At 45.9% G+C, this 22,060-nt stretch overlaps 1 protein-coding gene across 1 annotated transcript in view; it reads left to right on the forward strand.

Moving 5' to 3' along the window:
- Positions 1 to 361: 361 nt before the first annotated feature.
- LOC146174469 (lipase member N-like) overlaps positions 362 to 22,060 on the forward strand; it is a 41,404-nt gene continuing 19,705 nt past the window's right edge. Inside the window, exons 1-4 of the mRNA XM_084585402.1 lie at positions 362 to 424; positions 4,591 to 4,795; positions 16,929 to 17,043; positions 20,304 to 20,454. Of these exons, the coding sequence (XP_084441528.1) occupies positions 362 to 424; positions 4,591 to 4,795; positions 16,929 to 17,043; positions 20,304 to 20,454 (534 nt within the window). The remainder of the gene's footprint in view (positions 425 to 4,590; positions 4,796 to 16,928; positions 17,044 to 20,303; positions 20,455 to 22,060) is intronic.

Here is a 22,060-nt window from a genome sequence, read left to right on the forward strand (position 1 = left end):
TAGTTATTATTCCTCGCGGCTTGCATTCACATGTTTCCCAGGATGCCGTTCAGGCAATGCACTCTTAATGCATAACTTACCACGATCACTACGTGCCTGTGGGGCAATGACTCGAGGCTTTAAATGGGGAGCGGAAATTCACACGAGCACGTAGTGGGAAGAGTAGTTTTCTGAAGCTGAATTTAAAATTGAACTGGGTAACAAATACACTGATGCAGCAAAAACTTGAATAAAGAAAGAAAGTTTTAAACCCCTTTCGAGCCCCATATAAACCCCGGTTCCAGTCAACGTGAGTACTGCTGTCAAAATGCCGCAAGAGTGCAGATTCTTGTGCTTTCATACATCCCTCGCCGCGTTCTTGATGACTCTGACCTTGTCGAATGGTTACGCCCCTGATGTGGAACGCCAAGCAGATATGACTACGGTAAGTTGCCTAAAGGCGAAATGAGTAATTACCGCAGCCTATTTTCAAACAAAAAGCGTATTCGCTAATCATATATATGCACTTCAAGAGACGTATGTAAAACACGAAAGCACTTGAGATGAAACAGGAACCACATGATGTGCCGGGAACTTAAAGCCTGTATTTTAATAAAGGAGGCATTTTTCAATTTTGCGGGTTACCTAGCACTGATCGGCGCTGCATACAAATTCAGGCTATTCTAATAATTCACTATTCCTTTTCTCTATGCAGATGTATAACGTGTGTATTTAACAGTTATGGTTAATTTATTACATCAGCGGTTGAATACCTATCACGGATTCTGCTTCAATTTTCTTCCGTAATTTGAGAAATGCATGAACATTTATTTTAGGGATGGTGTCTTTAGAAGTGTCGAGTGACAATTTATTGCTGTTTTACTTACGACCTTTGCACGGACCACCAATAGCTCTTCGAAGATCAGCAGAGACAAAGATTATGTAGTTGTTCTCAGTGCTGAGTATTACCAGCCATACTTATGTAATAAATAGGTATAGAAATATTCTGAGTGATCTGCTTGAAGTTTTTGTTAGGCGTCGGCACCGTTGCATATTTTAGGAGTTAATATAATCTGTGAGCCGGAAACGTTCCTATTTTCTCTTATGAAACATGCCCACAGTGATTATAGTGGCTCATGCACTTTGAAACATTAACTGGTAAAATATTAAAGCAAAATGTACCGCTGGCAATTCCTTGTAATATTGATAGCCCAATGCTGCCTGTATACTTTTATAAACAGGGATAAAATAGTTTGGCCAGTGTGAGAGCCGCTTTAATAAAAAAAGAGGATAAAACAATGTCACAACTCGAGAAGGTGTTTTCTGCACTAGCACTTTCTCTTTATCGAACCCATCTGCTGCTTAACAGGAACAATTCTCTATACGCGGCATGTTCATTGGCGATCAGCTTGTGATTTTAGACTTTTAGCATTCCATTTTAGTGCATGATGGCGGTTTTTGCTTCTTTAACGCGAAGTATCCATTTAATAACTTGCAGCTGCGAAGGAGGTATCTCAGGCATATTTAAATATATAAGCGCTGTCAAATCGCAAATAAATGGGAAGAATAGGTATTTACCAGTAATGAGCTTGCGCTTCCGCTAATCATTATCCCACTTTATTTCTGCATACTAATTAATTCCTCTGTAAACACCTCGGCTCAGGTCCCAAAGTGCAGTTCTTACTCGCCGCTATAGAGTTGTCGATCGAGAATCACCGTCAGTTTTAGCCTTTGTGTATTCACAAGAGCCAACTTCGAAATAAAGCTCAAGATGAAGGACAGCAACCCACTCTCCTACGTTCTCACCGAAGAGCCAAAGCTGAGGTGTGGGGTGAGAACACCAGCGGCAGCAAGCATGCCCCCTTACGAGTAATAAAGTAGGACAGCTAATAATATCCTTGGCAACAGAGCTTCGAATGAATGAATGAATGAATGAATGAATGAATGAATGAATGAATGAATGAATGAAGACGTGGAGGCGACTTTATTGATGGCCGAGAAACAGATGCTGAGCTAAAATTTTGTCTTACCGATATTCGTAACAAAGGGCAATTTTCTTGCTGACTAAGCCGCACGCAAACGGTTATCACAAATTCGTCCCTTAACTGTTTCTTACACTTAAACAAGAAAAAAAGAAGTAGGGAGTTATTTCAATAAATTAGGTTGGCTGTCTGTTACATTAGGTGATCCGCAAACAGTGTAGGTGTGTTTCGAGGAATGTCCTGGAGGCGAAGTAAGAGTAGATGTTATTGCAGCTGACGCGCAGACTAGCATGCATTGGCAGCTGTGTGGACACTGCAGGAAATGCGGCGTATCCGTCTCGTGCACTTCTGTCAGCAAAAACGAAAGGCCAAATTATCCGGTTGTGGTGACACGCAGCTGCACATTCTTGTTTTCGATAAAAAGCAGAATCTCACGCAGTTGCATGAATACCAGCAAGGCACTGCTGAGTTAGCAGCCTATTGAGCGTATTTTACCAACCCCTTAGGCTGCGTAGAGGCTGAAACGATTGCAGGTGCTATTTCTTTGATTGTAGTTCTGTTGTAGTGTGAAGTTAAATATTCAAAAAAAGCAAATTCTGCGATTAGTTCAGAGGTGACTATAATACTTGGAGCACATCTTTCTTTCGTCAATTCCCTACAACGCGGTTCAGGTATCCACAGAAACACGCGTGACAGATACGGCGACTTTCCCTTTCTGTGAACCTATTATTTTTATTAATATTGTTATTATGACCAGATGAGAAGTGTGTTCTGAAGAATTGACCGGCGTTACAGGTCAGCGCAGAATGCCATAAAGATAAATTTAGTCGTGCGCATTGCCTATTCGCAGTTTTGCGCATATTAATAAGGCAGACAGGCAGCGGGAAGACTGAAGAGTGCGCTAAGTAGCTGCAGCCCACCGAGAATATTTGGAAACAAAAGCAACGCATGGCGGCTAAGCAGAATACGTGCCTATATGCTCACCTAATGAAATGGATAACGGGTTTTCTCACCGAAGAGAAACAAAGTCTCAGTAGAAGGATGGCTGGGCGGATGAGCTTAAATTCTGCGATATTCAAATGAGTAGTGCTGGCACAAGACCATATTATTTGAAGGAAAGGGGAGACTTTGTTGCCATGGAATGATCGTTAGGCTGATGGCAATGATGATGAAAATGATGACATCTCGCCCAATCGGAAAAACTGCAGAAAAGTTGATGTTACGGTAACATTTCTGTGTGGTTTTTCACCTGAAACTTCTTGTGAAAACATCACGCTCTTTACCAACATAATAAATTTCTGTACTTATAACAGAAACGTGTTACGGAACTACAGATAACCGAAGCATACTACAGAAAAACCACAGATGTATAGAAAAATCTGACATTGGGGGGCGGTATATATTCGCCACGAAAATGAAGGGTACTGTGTGTGCGTGATGCATTATTCGTGTGATAACGCAGTGTGTCTTTGACGTAATGGTGCGTGTTTGGTGGGTGATTGAACGGTGAATAGGTGTGGACACCCTAGGTTTGTCCGTGGCATCTGTGTGGTAGGGCATAAAATTAGAAAGTGTTGCTCTAGCGGCCGTATCCTGGAGAAGGATGATTTCGGCTGATGGGGGAGGATGGGAACGAGTATAATTGGAAAGGCGCGGTCTTGCCCCGGAAGCCGCGGCAATTTCGCTGGAGAATGGGTAACTTAAGTTCCTGCCCCGCCATTGTGGAGGAGGGGGGATGGGGGAAAGGAGGGTGGGTGAGGAGGGTTGGTGTGGGGTCTGTATAAGAGAGGAAAGACAGCTTACCTCTTCCCGCAGGGCCCTGAGTTCCTTGCCACATGAATCCTCCTGGTGGGGCGGGGGGGAGGGGGGGGGGGGTGTTTGGAGATGACTTCAGCTGCTCGGTCGCCTAATGACATCTTTTGTTGGTCCTTTGCGCGGTCTCCTTTGCAAAGCGGCGTGGAGCGAGTGGCGTTGAGTGCTGTCTTCTGAGTAGTTTTTCCGGGTGGCTTGTCCTTACTAGAGAGGTGTTGAGGTGCAAGGGTGGTCGCAGGTCTTCGCCGTCTAGCCAATATTACAAGGGCATTTAGATGTATATTATAAGCACTGATATCAGCTATTGCAGTAAAGTGGATTATGAGTTTAGGCTTTCTGGTAAAGAGAGATCGACTAGGTAGTTCAGTAGCTGTAGCACCCAGCGTGCGGAAATCCACACTCTCGATGTCCATTGCTCCTCATCTCAGTCAATGCCCATTATGTGCGCAACAGCTTTGGCATCTCTTATGCATTTTAAACCTATAATCCTCCATGTCTGTGGGATACAGTATATTATGCAATAAAATTGCCGCAGTCAACCTTCACTTATTTGGAAATAATAAAATATGTTATCGTATCGGCGGGTAATCACTTGAAGCAGTCCATTGATTTTGCATATACGGCTGGCTAACAACATCCTGCGTTAATCTCAAAGAAAGGAAGGCACCATGTTTTAATAATATAATATATTGAGACTAATTTGGTCATTTAGACAACCTCATTTGACTGCACAATCTGCTCTGAGTAGCTTTAAATCGGTGGAAGAAAAATTGCGAATTGTTGCACCCATGATCAATTTTTTTTCTGTATTTGACAGTGCGAGCTGGTCCAAGACTTCGGCTATTCCTGTGAGACATTTGAGGCCACCACATCTGATGGGTACGTTCTCGAAATAGACAGAGTGCGAACACTTGCCCAAAGGAATGCGACAAATACAACGCAGCTTCAACCCGTTCTGCTTGTGCCAGGAATATTTTGCGAATCCGGTGCATGGTTCGTCAATTTCCCGGAGCAAAGCCCAGGTGACTAATTATTTACATTCCATTGCATCTCTTTCTGTCTGACATTTCTAAAACACCCCGAGCTTGACATGTCTACCTCCGAAATACGTGTAAGCGAGTAGGAAGCGGAATATGTGGAGGCAAACTTAGAATGCTGCAAATATGGTTTGTCCGCGGATATAATAGGTGCGTTGCCTGATATGAAAGCAGTTGCGCTTGCTGGACATGGTTTTTAGGTTTGTAGGAGGGCCAAATCTCTTGCAGTGTGGACATTAAGGCGTATGACTATAAATATTGCACGGGGTGCGATTGTAGAGGTGTCTTAGAGTTTTGATTAAACGGCACTGGCGATGCAGCAATAAGGGAATTGTTTTTCCAAGGGCGAATGCATTGGCTTTCATTTTCAATATGTGCGGAACGGAATGTGATTGACCATCGGCCTGCATTCACCAATGAACTATCACCATGCATTATCTTGAAAAAATGCCTTTGGGATATGTGAACACCGTAGGCACTAATTCCGAAATGCAAGCAGAAGAAATGAAAAAAAAAAAACAACTAATGTAAATCATGCAGAAACCTAGAATACATGAGAATAAAGTGATGAAGAAAAGCCCATGTTTAGATGTAAAAAAATAAACATGAAGAGAAAAAAAAACGGAAGAAAAAGGCATAAATAGGTTGGTTGGTTTGTAGGGTTTAACGTCCCAAAGCAACTCAGGCTATGAGAGACGCCGTAGTGGAGGACTCCGGAAATTTCGACCACCTGGGGTTCTTTAACGTGCACTGACATCGCACAGCACACGGGCGCCTTGCTTTTCGCCTCCATCGGCTGATAGATATGTAAGCAAAAACTAACTCAAAACTACCACCCGGTGATGTGGAAAATAACCTAAGAATTTAGGAATAGTAAAACGCCCCTGAAAAAGCTATGTTTTAGAAGTATAAAATGCGCATTAGCAATAGGCGTCACATCAGTATTTTCTGCAACGCAAAAATGTTTAATCTAGCAGGATAAGCACAGAACATAAGGACGATCAAAAAGTATGCTCCTCTCCCTAATAAACTCAACCCGTGTCCGCGCGCAGGTAAAATGAAGCAAACAGATCGCGAGGGCCACTTGTTGAAAATTCCGAGAGCAGTACGGAATTTACGCTGCAGAAATGCGAATAGCTGAGCCTTGTTACTGCACACGGTGCATGAAGAGTGCTGCCATTATCATTATCAATATAAATGGCCGTCATTGTCATCGCTACTGTAACCATTATCATTATCACGAATTGTAGCGTCATTGTCATTGCTACTAGTATCCTCGCGGTAAAGGGGCTTTAGGATGTGTGTTTCAAGATCCCAGACGCGGCGCAGTTGCTTAAAGTGCTCGGCTGGGGGTCCGAAAAATAGATATTCGATCCCCGTAAGAGACAGAACTTTCATTTTCGGATGACTCATCAGGTTGATTAAAGCTAATTTTTCTCCTCATACAGCGGTTATTAGCAAGTGACACATGAGCGCACAGATTCGACGCACAGATACCGCGCACAACTCGAGCGCAGGGGATTTCGGTTCTTGAGCCTAATAAGGGTTCCGTCTTAATATCATTTGCAAATTACCGGCTTCACGCAAAGCTTTCAAATCTCGGCTTCATCATCATCAGCCTGACTATACCCACCGCAGGGTGAAGGCCTCTCCATATTTCTCCACTTAATCCGGTTCTGTGCTAGCTGCATCCACTTGACCCCCGCGAACTTTTGACCTCATCCGCCCACCTAACTTTCTGCCGCCCCCTGTTACGCTTTCCTTCTCTTGGAATCCAGTTTGTTACCCTAAGCGACCATCGATTATCCTCTCTTCGCACTACATGTCCTGCCCATGCCCACTTCTTCCTCTTAATTTCCACTAGAATGTCGGTAACTTGAGTTATTTCTCTGACCCACTCTGCCCGCTTTCTATCTCTTAATGTTACCCCTACCATTTTTCGTTCCATAGCCCTCTGGGTTGTCCTCAACTTAAGTAGAACTCTCTTGGTTAGCCTCCACGTTTCAGCCCCATAGGTGAGTACGGGCAAGATGCAACTGTTGTATACTTTCCTATTGAGCGATACTGGTAAGCTGCTAGTCATAATCTGCGAGTGCTTGCCAAATTCACTCCATTCCAATCGTATTCTTCTCGTTATTTCCTTTTCGTGGTCCGGATCTGCGGTTACTACCTGTCCTAAGTAGACATATTCGCCTACTAATTCCAGTATTTCGCTACCTAATGTAAACTGCTGTTCCTTTCCGAGGCTGTTGAACATTACCTTAGTCTTCTGCATATTGATTTTCAAGCCTACCTTTCTACGTTTCCTGTCTAGGTCATCAATCATTATTTGCAGTTCATCCCCCGAGTTGCTTAGCATGGCAATGTCATCAGCAGATCGCAGGTTACTGAGGTATTCTCCATCTACCCTTATCCCTAACTGCTCCCATTCCAAGTCTCTGAATACTTCTTCTAAACAAGCTGTGAATAGTACTGGGGAGATTGTGTCTCCTTGCCGAACACCTTTCTTTATGGAAATTTTGTTACTTTCTTTATGCAGAACTATGGTTACTGTGCAGCCACTATATATATATTCCGGCACTTTCACGTACGGCTCGTCTACCCCCTGATTTTGCAATGCCTTCATCACCACCGATGTTTCAACTGAGTCAAATGCTTTTTCGTAATCAATGAATGCTATGTATAAGGGCTGGTTATATTCCGAGCATTTTTATATCACCTGATTGATGGTATGGATATGATCGATAGTAGAGTACCGATTCCAAAACCCTGCTTGATCATTTGCTTGATTGCAGTCTAAGGTTGTCCTTATGCTATTAGCGATTACCTTAGTAATAACCTTATACGTAACAGACAATAAGCTGATTGGTCTGTAATTTTTAAGGTCCGTAGCGTCCGCTTTCTTATGAATGAGGATTATGTTCGCGTTCTTGCATGGTTCCGGTACCGTCGATGACACCACGCACTGCGTATACAGGGTAGCCAGTTTTTGTAGCACTATATCCCCCTCGTCCTTCAACAAATCCATAGTTATTTGATCCTCTCCAGCTGCTTTCCCCCTTTTCATAGTTTCTATTGCTTTCTTAACTCGTCCTTCGTCACTGGTGGAACGTCTGACTGTTTTTCCCAACCGCCAATCGTCTTACGGTCCTGACTACTTTGCCTACTGCAGAGCTCTTTATAGAACTCCTCGGCTACTTTCACTGTCTTGTCCATATTAGTGATGACGTTGCCCGCCCAGTCGCTTATCGCATTCATCTGGTTTTTGCCTATGCCCAATTTCTTCTTTACCGCTTTTAGGCTTCCCCCGTTCTTTACAGCATGCTCAATTTGTTCCATGTTATAGTTCCTTATATCGGTCACCTTACGCTTGTTTATTAGCTTTGATACTTTGGCCAATTCTATCTGGTATGTTCGATCGGGTGCTTTCATACACTGGCGTTTCTTAATCAAATCTTTCGTCTCCTTAGCCAGATTACTGCCTACTTCTTCAGCGCACACGGTAATAATATCTCTCAAAATTATTGTTTATTGCTTCAAGGGTAATGTCTTCATGCTAGCTTAGAGCTGAATATCTATTCTGTAGCGAGATCCTGAACTCTTCAGCCCTCCCCCTCATCGCTAATTCTTTGATGGACTTCTTTTTTACTAACCTGTTTCGTTCCTTCTTCAGATTTAGACCATACAGGACCTCACCATTCTGTGATCACTGCATCACATATTCCCGACTACCTCTAACATCTTGCATAATAGCGGGGGTTGAACATAGTATGAAGTCAATTTCATTTTTAGTCTCTCGGTTAGGACTATTCCATGTCCATTTTCGATATTTCCGTTTGCTGAAGAAGGTATTCATGATTCTTAAGTTATTGCGCTCTGCAAACTCAACTAGTATCTCCCACCTGTTATTCCTAGAACCAATTCCCTATTCACCTACTGCCTGGTCTCCTGCATGCTTTTTCCCTACATTGGCATTGAAGTCGCCCATTAGTACAGTATACTGCGTCTTTAATTTTCGCACCCCCTGTTACTCCTTGAAACACCCAAGGTTGGGCATTGCACGACGCAGTTTCCATGTATCGCTCTGGCTTAGTTACCGGGGTTCAACATCCCAAAGCGACTCAGGCTATGAATGACGCCGTAGGGGAGGGCTCGGAAATTTAGACCACTTCTGATTCTTTACCGTACACGGATATCGCAAAACACACACGCGTCTCGCTTTTTGCCTCCATCGAAAAGCGACCTCCACGGCCGGGAATCTATCCCACATCTTTCGGGATAGCAGGCGGGCACCCTACAACCGACCACCGATGCAAGCGTTTTTGTTTATTATATGACAGCGTTTTATAAAAATATAATGTATGACAGTGCAGAAGTAAGAAACAAGTCGCCTACAAACACTACCAATCGATATTTACTACGAGAACCTAAAATGAAGGCATCCACGGCGCATTATGCACCTGTACTGTCCAAACCGTACGAACATTTATGAAACCAACGGCGTCGTCGAGCTACATATGCGTGGCGGTGCAGCCACGTCTGGGCCAATCAATGTCGAAAAAACTCCTAAATCTGACAGTGTCAACAAATCAGCAAGCATTGCTGAGTGGAATGCTAGGAAACTAGAACTCTGGAAAAAAAGGACAAACATATAACAGTATCATGAAGTCAGTGTGAGCAAATTCCTCTTAATCTAGAACATCACTATAAGTTTGTGGTAACCAAAACTCAACTCTTACTCCACCCATGCATGCAGCAGCCCTCACCGTTAGACAGACCTGGAGTAGACAGCCGTGCCTTCACTTTCCGAATAACGAATATTGTATTATATTGCCGCGAAACCTTCGAAACAGTATTTGTTGTATATTTAACAGCCGCCGGCATACAGGCTTATCACTCTGATTCTAGACCGCGTACCAGTTCCGTAATCTTTGTTTGTTAATGCTCGATGTCGCCAGTCACACCTTTATCAGTTTTGTTGTAGCGAAAGACGCACCGAGATCTGTCTCGAAGGTTCCGGCCACTCGGGTGTCTTTCCACAATGTTCCAGCCCGTGCTGGTAGCTGTTTGCGACGTTATCTAGATTGTTCTGTGCAGCCTTTAAATTGAGCGTTGACGAGTGTGACGGGCATTCTTTGTTCGACGATCGACGAGCACGTTTGTTTCTATCGCCGCCGCCGAGTTGCTTAGTTCTTTTGCGGGCGCAAGTCAGCCCAAATAAACAGTTTCTTTAGTGCAATCATCGACCCTTCAATTGTGTCGTGGACCTCGTCACCACAACGTGACATCTGGTGGAGGTGCTGCCTTTGATCCTTCAAGCGAAGACCCAAGCCGCGTTCCTGTCGCCCTGGAAAACCAGCCTACAGGTCACCGAGCCAGCCGCCGACTTCAAGGCCTACAACCCGAACACGGTCTGCTGCTTGACCCCATTCGATTTCGGAAGGCATCGACGCTGACAATGGCCCAGACTACAGCACCGGTTATTTTCTTTAAACCCCGGGAGCCCCCCTGCTTCCATGGACTACCGGATGAAGATGCGGGAGATTGGATGGACCTTTTCGACCGTGTGTCAGATTTCAACGGCTGGAATGACGCCGCGAAACTTAGGCAAGTCTACTTTGTTCTTCAAGGACATGCCCGAGTTTGGTTTGAAAATCATGAGGCAACTATGAAGGATTGGGAGACTTTCAAGGAAGCGTTTCTGACTGTCTTTTTAAGCATCGTCCGGAAGGAAAGAGCCCAGGCCGTCCTTCAGTCAAGACTGCAACTTCCTAACGAGTCTGTCCTGGCGTACGTTGAGGAGATGAAGCGCCTCTTTCGCCGCGCCGACCCTAACATGACTGAAGGTGAGAGAGTCAAACTTTTAATGCGAGGCGTCAAAAAATCGCTTTTTTGGAAATCTTGTCCGAAATCCGCCAAAAACAGTGGCGGAATTTGAAACGGAAGCGTTTGCCATCGAGAAGACGTTGTACACCCGGATGCGCCACTACGAGCGGCCACTTCAGCCAGACTACTCAAGCCACTACCCCAGCGCATCTGCAAGTGGAGAGAACCTTCGTGACCTCATCCGGGAGATCGTGCGAGAAGAGCTCCGCAGAATGCAGCCATCATCGCAGCAACCCCAGGTGGCGACGCTCGCGGACGTCGTCCGTGAAGAAGTCCAGCAGGCGCTGGGCGTTCGTGAAGCGACGGCTGCGACTGTTCCAGCACAAGAGGCAACAGCGATGAACTACGCTGGTGCATTACGTCGCCCTCCGCCCCGACGTGATGACTTTCCGAGCCCTCGCCGATACCGGCCTGTTCCTGAAAACCGCCCCTTGGCTCCCGCCCGCCAAGCCTACCAACGACCAACAAGCCCCAGGAAGTGCGACGCATGGAGGACAGCGAACAACCGCCCATTATGCTTCCACTCCGGTGAGGCCGGCCACATTCTGCGGCACTGCCCGTACCGACGAATCGGTCTCCGTGGATTTGCTGTCGACGCTCCACGACCACGCCCAGGTGAACGACCGCAAGAAATCGACAACTATCTGCGTGGCGGTGAGATTGCGCCACCAAGCCGTCGATTCAGGTCTCCATCGCCGTACAGGGCCCGCTTTGCGTCGCCAGGACGTAACTATGATGATAGTGTGCGCGGAAGGTCCCCAAGCCCCCGTAAGGGAAACTAGGAAACTAAAGGCAGCAACCTTTGGAGGTAAGGTTGCTCAACGGCGAAAAGAAGATCCTCCGCCGCCGACGACCACTAACGACGACGCAACCATTTCATCGCCGCTCCACACGACGACATCGCCGACAACACGACCAGAGTGCAAGCAGACACCGCCGCCCAGCGACGTAACAACGGTATGCCCCGGCCATGACCTGAAGAAACGACGGAGCCGAGATCGGACACTAAGGCCCACGTGCAATGCGAGGACGCGAACAAGTGACCTTGAAGTTGATATCGACGGTTGCAGAGTCACTGCCCTAGTAGACACCGGAGCTGGCTATTCAGTCATTAGTGGACCGTTAGCCTCTCAGCTAAGAAAAGTTACCACCGCTTGGGATGGTCCGCTGATTCGCACCGCAGGTGGCAACCCGATTACTCCATCGGGACGATGTACTGCAGGAATAACCGTAAATGGGCGTACTTACCCCACCAGCTTCGTGATCTTGCAGCAGTGTTCCCGCGACGTGATTTTAGGCATGGACTTCTTAAATGAACATAGGGCTATCATCGACCTGCGATCCAAGCTCATCAAGCTCTCTGCAGACAAAGCCATTCATGCTACGACGACGTCGATGCAACACATTCCTCTAAACGTCCTCGATGAAGAATTGACCATCCCGCCCCGATCAAGCATCGCAGTCTGCGTAGCTAGCGCAAACATCGCAACCGCTGAAGGCATCGTCGAAGGAAATATCCAATTGCTCTTTGAACGAGGTGTCGGCATCGCAAGAGGCATCAAGAAATTCCGGAGAGGTCAAGCTCAGGTTCTGGTAACAAACTTCACCGAAGAATACCGGCATCTCAACAAGGGCACGACGATCGCTTTTCTCGACAAATTAGCGGACCTCAAAGATGTATTCGCCCTCCACGACCAAACGCTGGAAGACGCACCGGACCTATTCCGTCAGCCCACATTTGACATCAACCCGGCATTGACCCACAACAGAAAAGACCAGATTCTCAGTCTGCTTCAAAGCTACGGGGAGTGCTTCTCATCGTCATCGAAGGTACGACAAACACCACTTGCCAAGCATCGCATAATAACGGACGAACACGCCCGACCTCTGCGCCAAAGCCCTTATCGTGTATCGCCGCGAGAACGCCAGGCCATTCGCGTTCAAGTTGAGGAAATGCTGCGTGATGACGTAATCCAGCCATCGAACAGCCCCTGGGCAGCACCAGTCGTTTTGGTCAAGAAGACAGCACACATCGCTTCTGCGTTGATTACCGCCGCTTGAATAGCATAACGAAGAAGGATGTCTACCCGCTTCCCCGCATCGACGACACTCTCGACCGGCTCTGCAATGCAAGGTACTTCTCATCGATGGACCTAAAAAGCGGATATTGGCAAATTGAGGTCGACGAAAGAGATCGCGAGAAGACCGCATTCATCACACCGGACGGACTTTTTGAGTTCAAGGCGATGCCATTTGGCCTCTGCTCCGCACCAGCCACATTTCAACGAGTAATGGACACAGTCCTGGCAGGCTTGAAGTGGCAAATTTGTTTGGTATATTTGGACGACGTTGTTGTCTTCTCATCAAACTTTGAAGACCACCTAAAACGACTACATACAGTGCTGGAAGCCATCAAGTCATCGGGGCTAACGCTAAAAGCAGAGAAATGTCACTTCGCCTACGAAGAACTCCGGTTCCTAGGTCACATAGTTAGCAAGGACGGTATTCGCCCAGACCCGACGAAAACAGCTGCAATCGCACCGCCTGCCGACAAGAAAGCTGTGCGCCGATTCCTTTGGCTGTGCGCTTATTATCGACGATTTGTCAGAAACTTTTCGCGGATCGCCGAACCGTTGACGCAGCTTACAAAGGCTGAGGTACTTTTTAAATCGGAAGCGCCGCAAGGAGAAGCCTTCGACGAACTTAAGCGCCGCCTGCAATGCCCTCCTGTACTTGGCCACTTTGATGAAAACGCCGAGACCGAAATGCACACCGACGCGAGCAATGTGGGCCTAGGAGCCGTTCTCCTCTAGAATAGTGCCGGACAGGAGAAAGTAATCGCCTACGCTAGCAGGTCCCTCACAAAAGCCGAAGTCAATTACTCGACGACCGAGAAGGAGTGCCTTGCTATCATCTGGGCACTTCTAAGTTTCGTCCATACCTATACGGCCGACCATTCAAGGTGGTAAGCGACCATCACGCACTCTGCTGGCTGGCTCATTTGAAAGATCCTTCCGGCCGCCTTGCCAGATGGAGCCTACGACTTCAAGAATTTGACATGACTGTTGTCTATAAGTCGGGCCGGAAGCATTCCGACGCAGACTGCTTATCCCGCGCTCCCGTCGATGCTCCCCCGGAGGACAATGACGACGACGCCTTTTTGGGACCGGTAAGCGCCAGCAGTTTCGCAGAACAACAGCGATGAGACCCTGAGCTGAAAGCGCTAGCTGATTACTTGGAAGGAAAGACCGCTTCCCCTCCTAGTGTGTTCAGGCGACATTTATCATCCTTCACGTTAAGCAAAGGCCTCCTCGTGAAGAAAAACTTCGCACCCAACAAGACCGCGCAGCTTCTCGTAGTGCCTAAAACCCTTCGGCAAGAAATTCTGCAGGCGTTGCACGATGAGCCCACAGCAGGCCACCTCGGATTTGCGCGCACGTTGCGTCGAATCCAGGAGAAGTATTACTGGCCGCGACTGCCTGCCGAAGTTTCCCAATACGTGAAGACGTGTCGTGAGTGCCAACGACGCAAGACGCCGCCGATCAGACCAGCAGGACTACTAAACCCGATACCGCCCCCAATCCTGCCCTTTCAACAAATTGGGATGGATCTCCTCGGCTCCTTTCCATCTTCGTCTGTGGGTAACAAGTGGATCATCGTGGCCACTGACTACCTTAGCCGTTACGCCGAAGCAAGAGCACTACCAAATGGTACCGCGGCAGAAGTCGCCAAATTTTTTGTCGAACAAATTCTCTTGCGACACGGCGCCCCAGAAGTGCTTATCACGGACAGGGGAACGGCGTTTACGGCAGAGTTGATGCAAGCCATCTTGGAATACAGTCACACAAGCCATCGACGAACAACTGCGTACCATCCCCAGACCGATGGCCTTACGGAGCGCCTGAACAAAACGATCGCGGACATGATCGCTAAGTACCTCGACGCTGAACACACGACATGGGACGCCATCTTGCCGTACGTGATGTTTGCCTATAACACGGCAGTCCAGGAGACGACCAGAGCGACCCCGTTTAAGGTTGTGTACGGCAGGGAGCCCACGACGACGCTCGACGCAATGCTGCCGCACGTAACCAGCGAAGACAACCTTGACGTCGCCGCCTACCTGCAGCGTGCAGAGGAAGCCTGACGACTCGCACGGCTGCGTATTAAAGAGTACAATCCAGGAGACCAATTGTGGGTTTGGACACCAATTCGCCGTCGCGGATTAAGTGAAAAGTTGCTGCGTCGGTACTTTGGGCCATACAAAATCCTTCGCCGCGTCGGACCACTGGACTATGAAGTCATTCCCGACGGAACGTCAGCATCACAACGGCGACGCGCAAGCCCAGAAATTGTACATGTTGTACGACTCAGGCCATATTACGCGCGTTAAATAATCTGTGGTGTTTAAACTTTGCAGTGTTTATGTTCAAGTTTCTTTGTTTTGGAACATCTAGGCGATGTTTTTTTAAGGGGGGAGTAATGCCGCGAAACCTTCAAAACAGTATTTGTTGTATTTTTACCGGCCGCCGGCATACAGGCTTATCACTCTGATTCTAGACCGCGTATCAGTTCCGTAATCTTTGTTTGTTAATGCTCGATGTCGCCAGTCACACCTTTATCAGTTTTGTTGTAGCGAAAGATGCACCGAGATCTGTCTCGAAGGTTCCGGCCACTCGGGTGTCATTCCACAATGTTCCAGCCCGTGCTGGTAGCTGTTTGCGACGTTATCTAGATTGTTCTGTGCAGCCTTTAAATTGAGCGTTGACGAGTGTGACGGGCATTCTTTGTTCGACGATCGACGAGCACGTTTGTTTCTATCGCCGCCGCCGAGTTGCTTAGTTCTTTTGCGGGCGCAAGTCAGCCCAAATAAACAGTTTCTTTAGTGCAATCATCGACCCTTCAATTGTGTCGTCGACCTCGTCACCACTACGTGACAATATTTATGTTTAACCCAGTAGACGTACGATATCATTTCTCCAGAAATTGGCGTCAAGGTTGTCGACGTTAGTGTTGTGGGCATGATTCTGGTAGGTAGCATTCGGTGGCTGCAATGGTGAGGAATTGAACCGCCGTAGGGTTTTCTTACGCCAGATGAGCACAAGATATCAGAGACTTGGTACAATTTGCCAACTCCGGACATGCTAGCTCTAAAATAAGTGCCGCTTTAATAGGATGAGATATAAATGTTGTCAGGCGACCTTTCACATACAACTGTATGCTTAAGGTACTGGCCAGATGAATAAAAATAGGGAGTAGCGAATGCGTTAGCAGCAAAACTATTTGTTCAAGAGCTCGGATCGTCAAGAAGAGCGGGCTAAAGAGAAACATTAATCTTATCCTTCTTTACCTCTAAAACCTCATATTATTGTATTCAAAACGTGTTTTGCATTATGTTTGACTTGATGCAGTTTGGCTGAACATGATGTATTTCGTCTTAAATGTACATTAAATTACGTGGGAACTCGGATAGCAATGTAATTTTTAGTGGAAAGTAACATTATGAGATCTATAGAACACAGCAGTTGAAGACTCAAAACTATATAGACATCTAGCCGTTCTCTGTGCGGCAAAATTATCATTGAAAAATTTCCAGATGTATCTCCTTCGACCCGTTCTAACAGTACAGGATTTCTATTAGCTTTTTAAGGCGCTTGAATGAGGAAACTTTCGCTCCTCCTCTTGTACCTCTTTCCTGTACCGTTTTGCTTCTATAATACATGCTTGTGTATACAGGTTCTAATTTTATTTTTCTTTGTCTGGCTTCATCATCGCCATCGACAACTCCTAACACCTTTCCTCGTCATATGAGAATGAAGGCATTTGTACCTGAAAAGAGAAATAATGTCGACGTCTAAACCTATTGTTATGTCTCGCGGACAAAATGCAAACGCGTGATTTTCACCGTGAGCCCAGGAAGGCTTCCACCTGAATATAATATAATGCATAATATATATAAATATTAGGCACAAAAACATTCGGCAGTGAGCCTTAACCACGGACAAAGGTTAACTCAGCTTCCTACTGTGCATAGGTGGTGTGCTTTTATACTTCACGTAGTATTATCACCCAGCCCCTCCATGAGCCTTGAACGCATCTTGTAAGGTTGCCTCGGTCAGGCAAAATGTATTGATTTCTAACAACGTTTTCCATACAAAAGATCACTGAAATAGGGGGGTAAATCGATTTCTGCTAAATAAATTCAGCGCTATTTACGTATCTTCTTTCTCAGGCTTCCTCTTGGCAGACCGCGGCTACGACGTTTGGGCAATGAATCCACGGGATATAATATTCCGCGCACATCATCTAGAACTGAGCCAAGAGGACGACCGATATTGGCAATTCAGGCATGTTGTTTCTGACATTTGCACTGATGCTAGCAATGTTCGAATTTGCTAGCATCAAAATCCCTGTTCCTAAAGTACACTTTGTTTTGCTTTCAGCAAAAAAAAAGACACTTTAAAACCTTAATTTCATTTCTACATATAAATTGTCTATGGTAAAGTTTATATATAAAGGTTATATGTTAAGAGACTTAGAATGGGAGCGGTTAGGGATAAGGGTAGATGGAGAATACCTCAGTAATCTGCGATTCGCTGATGACATTGCCTTGCTAACCAACTCGAGGTATGAACTGCAAATAATGATTGATGACCTAGACAGGACAAGTAGAAAGGTAGGCTTGAAAATCAATATGCAGAAGACTAAGGTAATGTTCAACCGCCTCGGGGAGGAAAAACAGTTTACATTAGGTAGCGAAATACTGGAAGTAGTAAGCGAATACGTCTACTTAGGACAGGTAGTAACCGCAGATCCGGACCAGGAAAAGGAAATAACAAGAAGAATACGATTGGGATGGAGCGCATTTGGCAAGCACTCGTATATTATGACTAGCAGCTTGCCGGTATCGCTCAAAAGGAAAGTATACAACAGTTGCATCTTGCCTGTACTCACCTATGGGGCTGAAACGTGGAGGCTAACCAAGAGAGTCCTACTTAAGTTGACGACAACCCAGAGGGCTATGGAGCGAAAAATGGTAGGGATAACGTTAAGAGATAGAAAGCGTGCAGAGTGGGTCAGAGAAATAACTCAAGTTACCGACATTCTAGTGGAAATTAAGAAGAATAAATGGACATGGGCAGGACATGTAGTGCGAAGAGATGATAACCGATGGTCTCTGAGGGTAACAAACTGGATTCCAAGGGAAGGAAAGCGTAGCAGGGGGCGGCAGAAAGTTAGGTGGGCGGATGAGATTAAGAAGTTCGCAGTTGTCAAGTGGATGCAGCTAGCACAGAACCGGGTTCAGTGGAGAAATATGGGAGGGGCCTTCGTCCTGCAGTGGGTATATACAGGCTGATGATGAAATGATGAAATGAAATGAAAAGTTTAGGGATATTTTGGCGAAAGAAGGAATAGATGATGCGACTACATTGCAATACGGGAAAGTTTAAGGAGAGCAAGCTAGTCCCCATAAAGAATTCAGCCTGAGAGGAAGCGAAATTTGAATTTCAGTATTAGTTTCTTTCATATTTGCATATACAGTCCAGAAAAAGAAATCAGTAAAGCACTGAATGCGCAATCACATCAAATGTGAGGAATGTACCGTAAGAAATATGAGAGAGAGAGGGAGTGAGGGACATGCTATAGCAGAACGTTTCGAATACTTTACCCCGTCTGGTCATCAATATGGCACTGTGACATTGCATGCCTAGTGGCGCTGATGTTAGGTGAAAACTGGGATTAATCTGGTAGTTTCCTTTGTTTCTTGGTTAAAGAAGCACTGAATCTTTGACCTTTGGGAATGAAAACAAGCCAATTTAATGGTACATAAATAAACCTTGTTTTAGTGAGGAAAATGACTGAATAGCGAAACATCCCGTTGATCACGATGATAGTCCGGATCAGCCCTATTCCAAGAAATTAATGCGTCCTTGCTCACTTCAAGAGATAGCTCAAATTCAGCCCGCCTTGATGAATCCTGACAAACATAAGGCTTATGCCTCCTATCCGGGAGCCAAAATGTCGCTCCAGAGCAAGTGAGTTTGAGCAGGCTAGCTTGCTGGCTAGTTGCTTTTTGCCAGACGGACAAGGTGCAAATCTTGCTTTTATAAAGCTAGAACAGTAGTGGAGTCTGATTTCTTTTCTAGAAGCACATATGACACATAAGGCGCTGCAGGTAGGATCAACCAATGGGCTACATAATTTTCAAGAAGGCAGCTAAAAAAATGCTTGAAAAGGTTGTATTGTCCGCTACCTTTTTTTTCATGAAGTCTGCTCCCATATCGTTCCGACAGTTCTCTCGGCGACTCTCTGGTGGAACAAAACGTAGGAATACTCCGTGCAAGACCAGGGGTTTATGCAATATTCAGCTTGAATTCAGATGGCGCATTTCCAGATACACAGTCGTAATAACCGTCACAACATAGCCTTTTGATTTCTACTTTCAACGGATCGGGGCCATCGGCAGTGCTTAGAAATCGTCGATCCCAGTAATACCATCGCAGATTACACCACTGAGCACTGATCGAAGGTTATCATCTGCAAGTATCTCTTGTCACTGCGTTTACTCCAGCAGTTATTAAGTTATGCAATTTTTTATAGAGTACAGAGCTAATTGTCTGTGGCAGACATAAATACTTTTAAAACAGAATTATAGCATACATGTTTTAGAACATCAAAGGACTGCAAGAGAAGTCATCAAGATATATCTGAGAGAACTTGTGGCTTTGTGGAAAGGAAGTACTGTTTTTAGAGTTAAAGCTTTTAGTTTATGTGCCTCTTATAGAAGCGGTTTTGAGATAGATCGTCATTGATATTCAAATCCCGGCATTTGAGGCACGGCAAAGGTTTTGGGTGTAATAAGTTATGAACGTTGCGGACATCAAATTTCATGCATGTAATGATAACACATATGATGGTAATTCATTTCCATTACTAAAGATTTACCTATGAAGAAGCTCCTTGTTGCCATGAAATGCATTTATCAGCTTTTAAGTACAAACGTACAGGGTTTTATAATTTGGATAGGTGCATACACTAAGAGGTGCGGTTAACAAATTCAGAGTAATACCTCCGCCAACTGACGTGCTCTTCCAAAACGCCCAGACGCAAATAATTGCATTCAGCCGATGACACTAAACTTACAAAGGTTGCAAAGTCTTGTTCTAGGTGTCGGCGGTAGAAGCGAACAGCGGCACATGCTGTCCCCAAGGCAAGCAGAGTACGCGAGGATGGGCTACTGCAGGACTGATAGTAAGGACCAGTGCACATGGCGCGATAGCCTAAATTTGCTTAATATTCGCGCCAAATGGATTCCCTCTTACGTAATTTTAATATTCATGAGTTGCTATTCATGAGAGGTCTGCTAACGACCGCCTTTATCTCTCTGTTAGAAAAGTGCTTCTTGACAGGAATAGTTTAAGTGCCAATAATAACACAGTCAGCTACCTATTCAGAGTATTCTCCTGGTTTGAGATGTGTGACACTGATTATTTCATTTTGTGCAAAGTACTATTCATTAATGTGGCATTAGACGTCCTTGCTTTTTTCTTGTAATTGAACAACCACTAATCCCCAGCGTGTCTCATTACAAGCATTTTTCTCACAGCTTTGATGAGATTGGCAGGCTGGACGTCGCTGCGGCCATCGACCTCGTTCGAAATGCCACTAAGGCAGCCAAGGTGGCTCTGCTTGGCTATTCCCAAGGTTTCACTGCAAGCTTAATACTTCTCTCCACGAGGCCTGAGTACAACGACAAGGTGCGCTATTCAAAAGGGGTTCAGCGTAGTATGCAAAGAGGAAGCAAAGCGGCAATAGGGGCTAGTTGGTTTACCATTTCAAGAATTTTCGCGCTACGATATACAGATACACAAGAAAGCAGGAACCCCGTACACAGGAAAAGCGCGCACTGACATCTAAGGTTTATTGATAACAGGGTTACATTCAAAACGTTCCACACGCATCTGTGTATCTTTGTATATCGTAGCGCAAAAATTCTTGAAGTGCAAAGAGGCATTTTAGAGTTTTACTGCTATTGAGGAATTTAGAATTCCGCTGCCTATTCGTACATATTAAGTAAGTATTGTGTAATACAGCAAGATATATTGTGCGAAGCATGTTAATTGTATTGCTAAAAGGGTTTCTGTAGCTGGTATTGACTTCGGGTTTTATATCACAGATGCTAGACAAATGGCGGAATTCTGCTGCCATTAGCGAACATTTTTGGTGTATAAATTTTATCGGCTGATAAATCTCCCGCGGGTATAAAAATATTATGTCATGTGATTAATCAGTTCGTTTTTACAGCTAGAATCATAATGTATTTATAGTGTAATATATTGTTGCGGGGTGTATCACGAAGAGGGAGGGGAAGAATCACGAGAGGGCAAATCATGGAGAGAGTTTAGGTATGGTTTGTAGGCTTCGCTGCGATCACGTAGTAGTTAGGTCGAGGTGGCGGAACCCAACGGCTGCGGCATTGGCGAGAACTGTGGCTGACACGTGAGCAGTTGAAGCAGATGGGTCGGTCGTCCGAGGTTCGCCATTGTTCCGGGTTGCGTTAGCAATAGCGGTATCGCGTCGGGAAGGGGGCAATAGGAGCTTCAGCAGCTACCACTGAAATTGTGTGCTGGACAGGTGGCTGTGTGGACAGCTGACCAGAGCTTAGGCTTACGTTTGCAGTAAGGCCCACATTCGCGAATTCTTGTCGAAAGGCAGCTTGGATCAGAGCTATAGTAGCGTCCGCCGGCTCATGTATAAAGGCAAGCAGGGATCATAGCCTCCAACTTGCTGCGAACGCTCCTGGTCAAATTTGCTGATGCGACAGTTGCTGAAGTGTTGAAAGATCTGCACACGAAGATGTAGCAGCTGTGTTTTGCAAGCGGGCTAAGCGGGGATCAATATGACGGTGTTTAGCTTGCTCACACCTCCGACATACCGCGAGGACAGAGTCGCCTCGTACAGTATTTGGAAAGGAGGAGGTCCAAAGCGTGATCAGCAATGCCCTTTACGATATGGTCCATTTTGTCAGACACGGACGCTGCGCTGTCCACCTAGCGGCATACAGCTAGGATGCCTTGTATGTAGGAGATATATGATTCGGTCGACTACTGCGTTCGCGATGCTAGGTCCTTTTAAACCCCAAGTTTGCGTCCGATCGGCTTGGCAAAGAACCCCGAAGGTTCTCTTTGCACAAATTAGAGAATGTCATATCTTCTTCGTACCTCTCAAACCAGACGTGCGCCGCAGTCGCCAGGCACAAAATGACGTTTGCAAGCATCAGGGTTGCGTCCCATTGGTTATGTTTACTAACCCACTCGTACATAGCGAGCCAGTCTTCGGTGTCGACGTCATCGGGGCCGCAAA

This window comes from Amblyomma maculatum, chromosome 11 (genome assembly GCF_055883805.1).
Source record: "Amblyomma maculatum isolate TAMU_Amacu chromosome 11, ASM5588380v1, whole genome shotgun sequence".
Taxonomy (NCBI): domain Eukaryota; kingdom Metazoa; phylum Arthropoda; class Arachnida; order Ixodida; family Ixodidae; genus Amblyomma; species Amblyomma maculatum.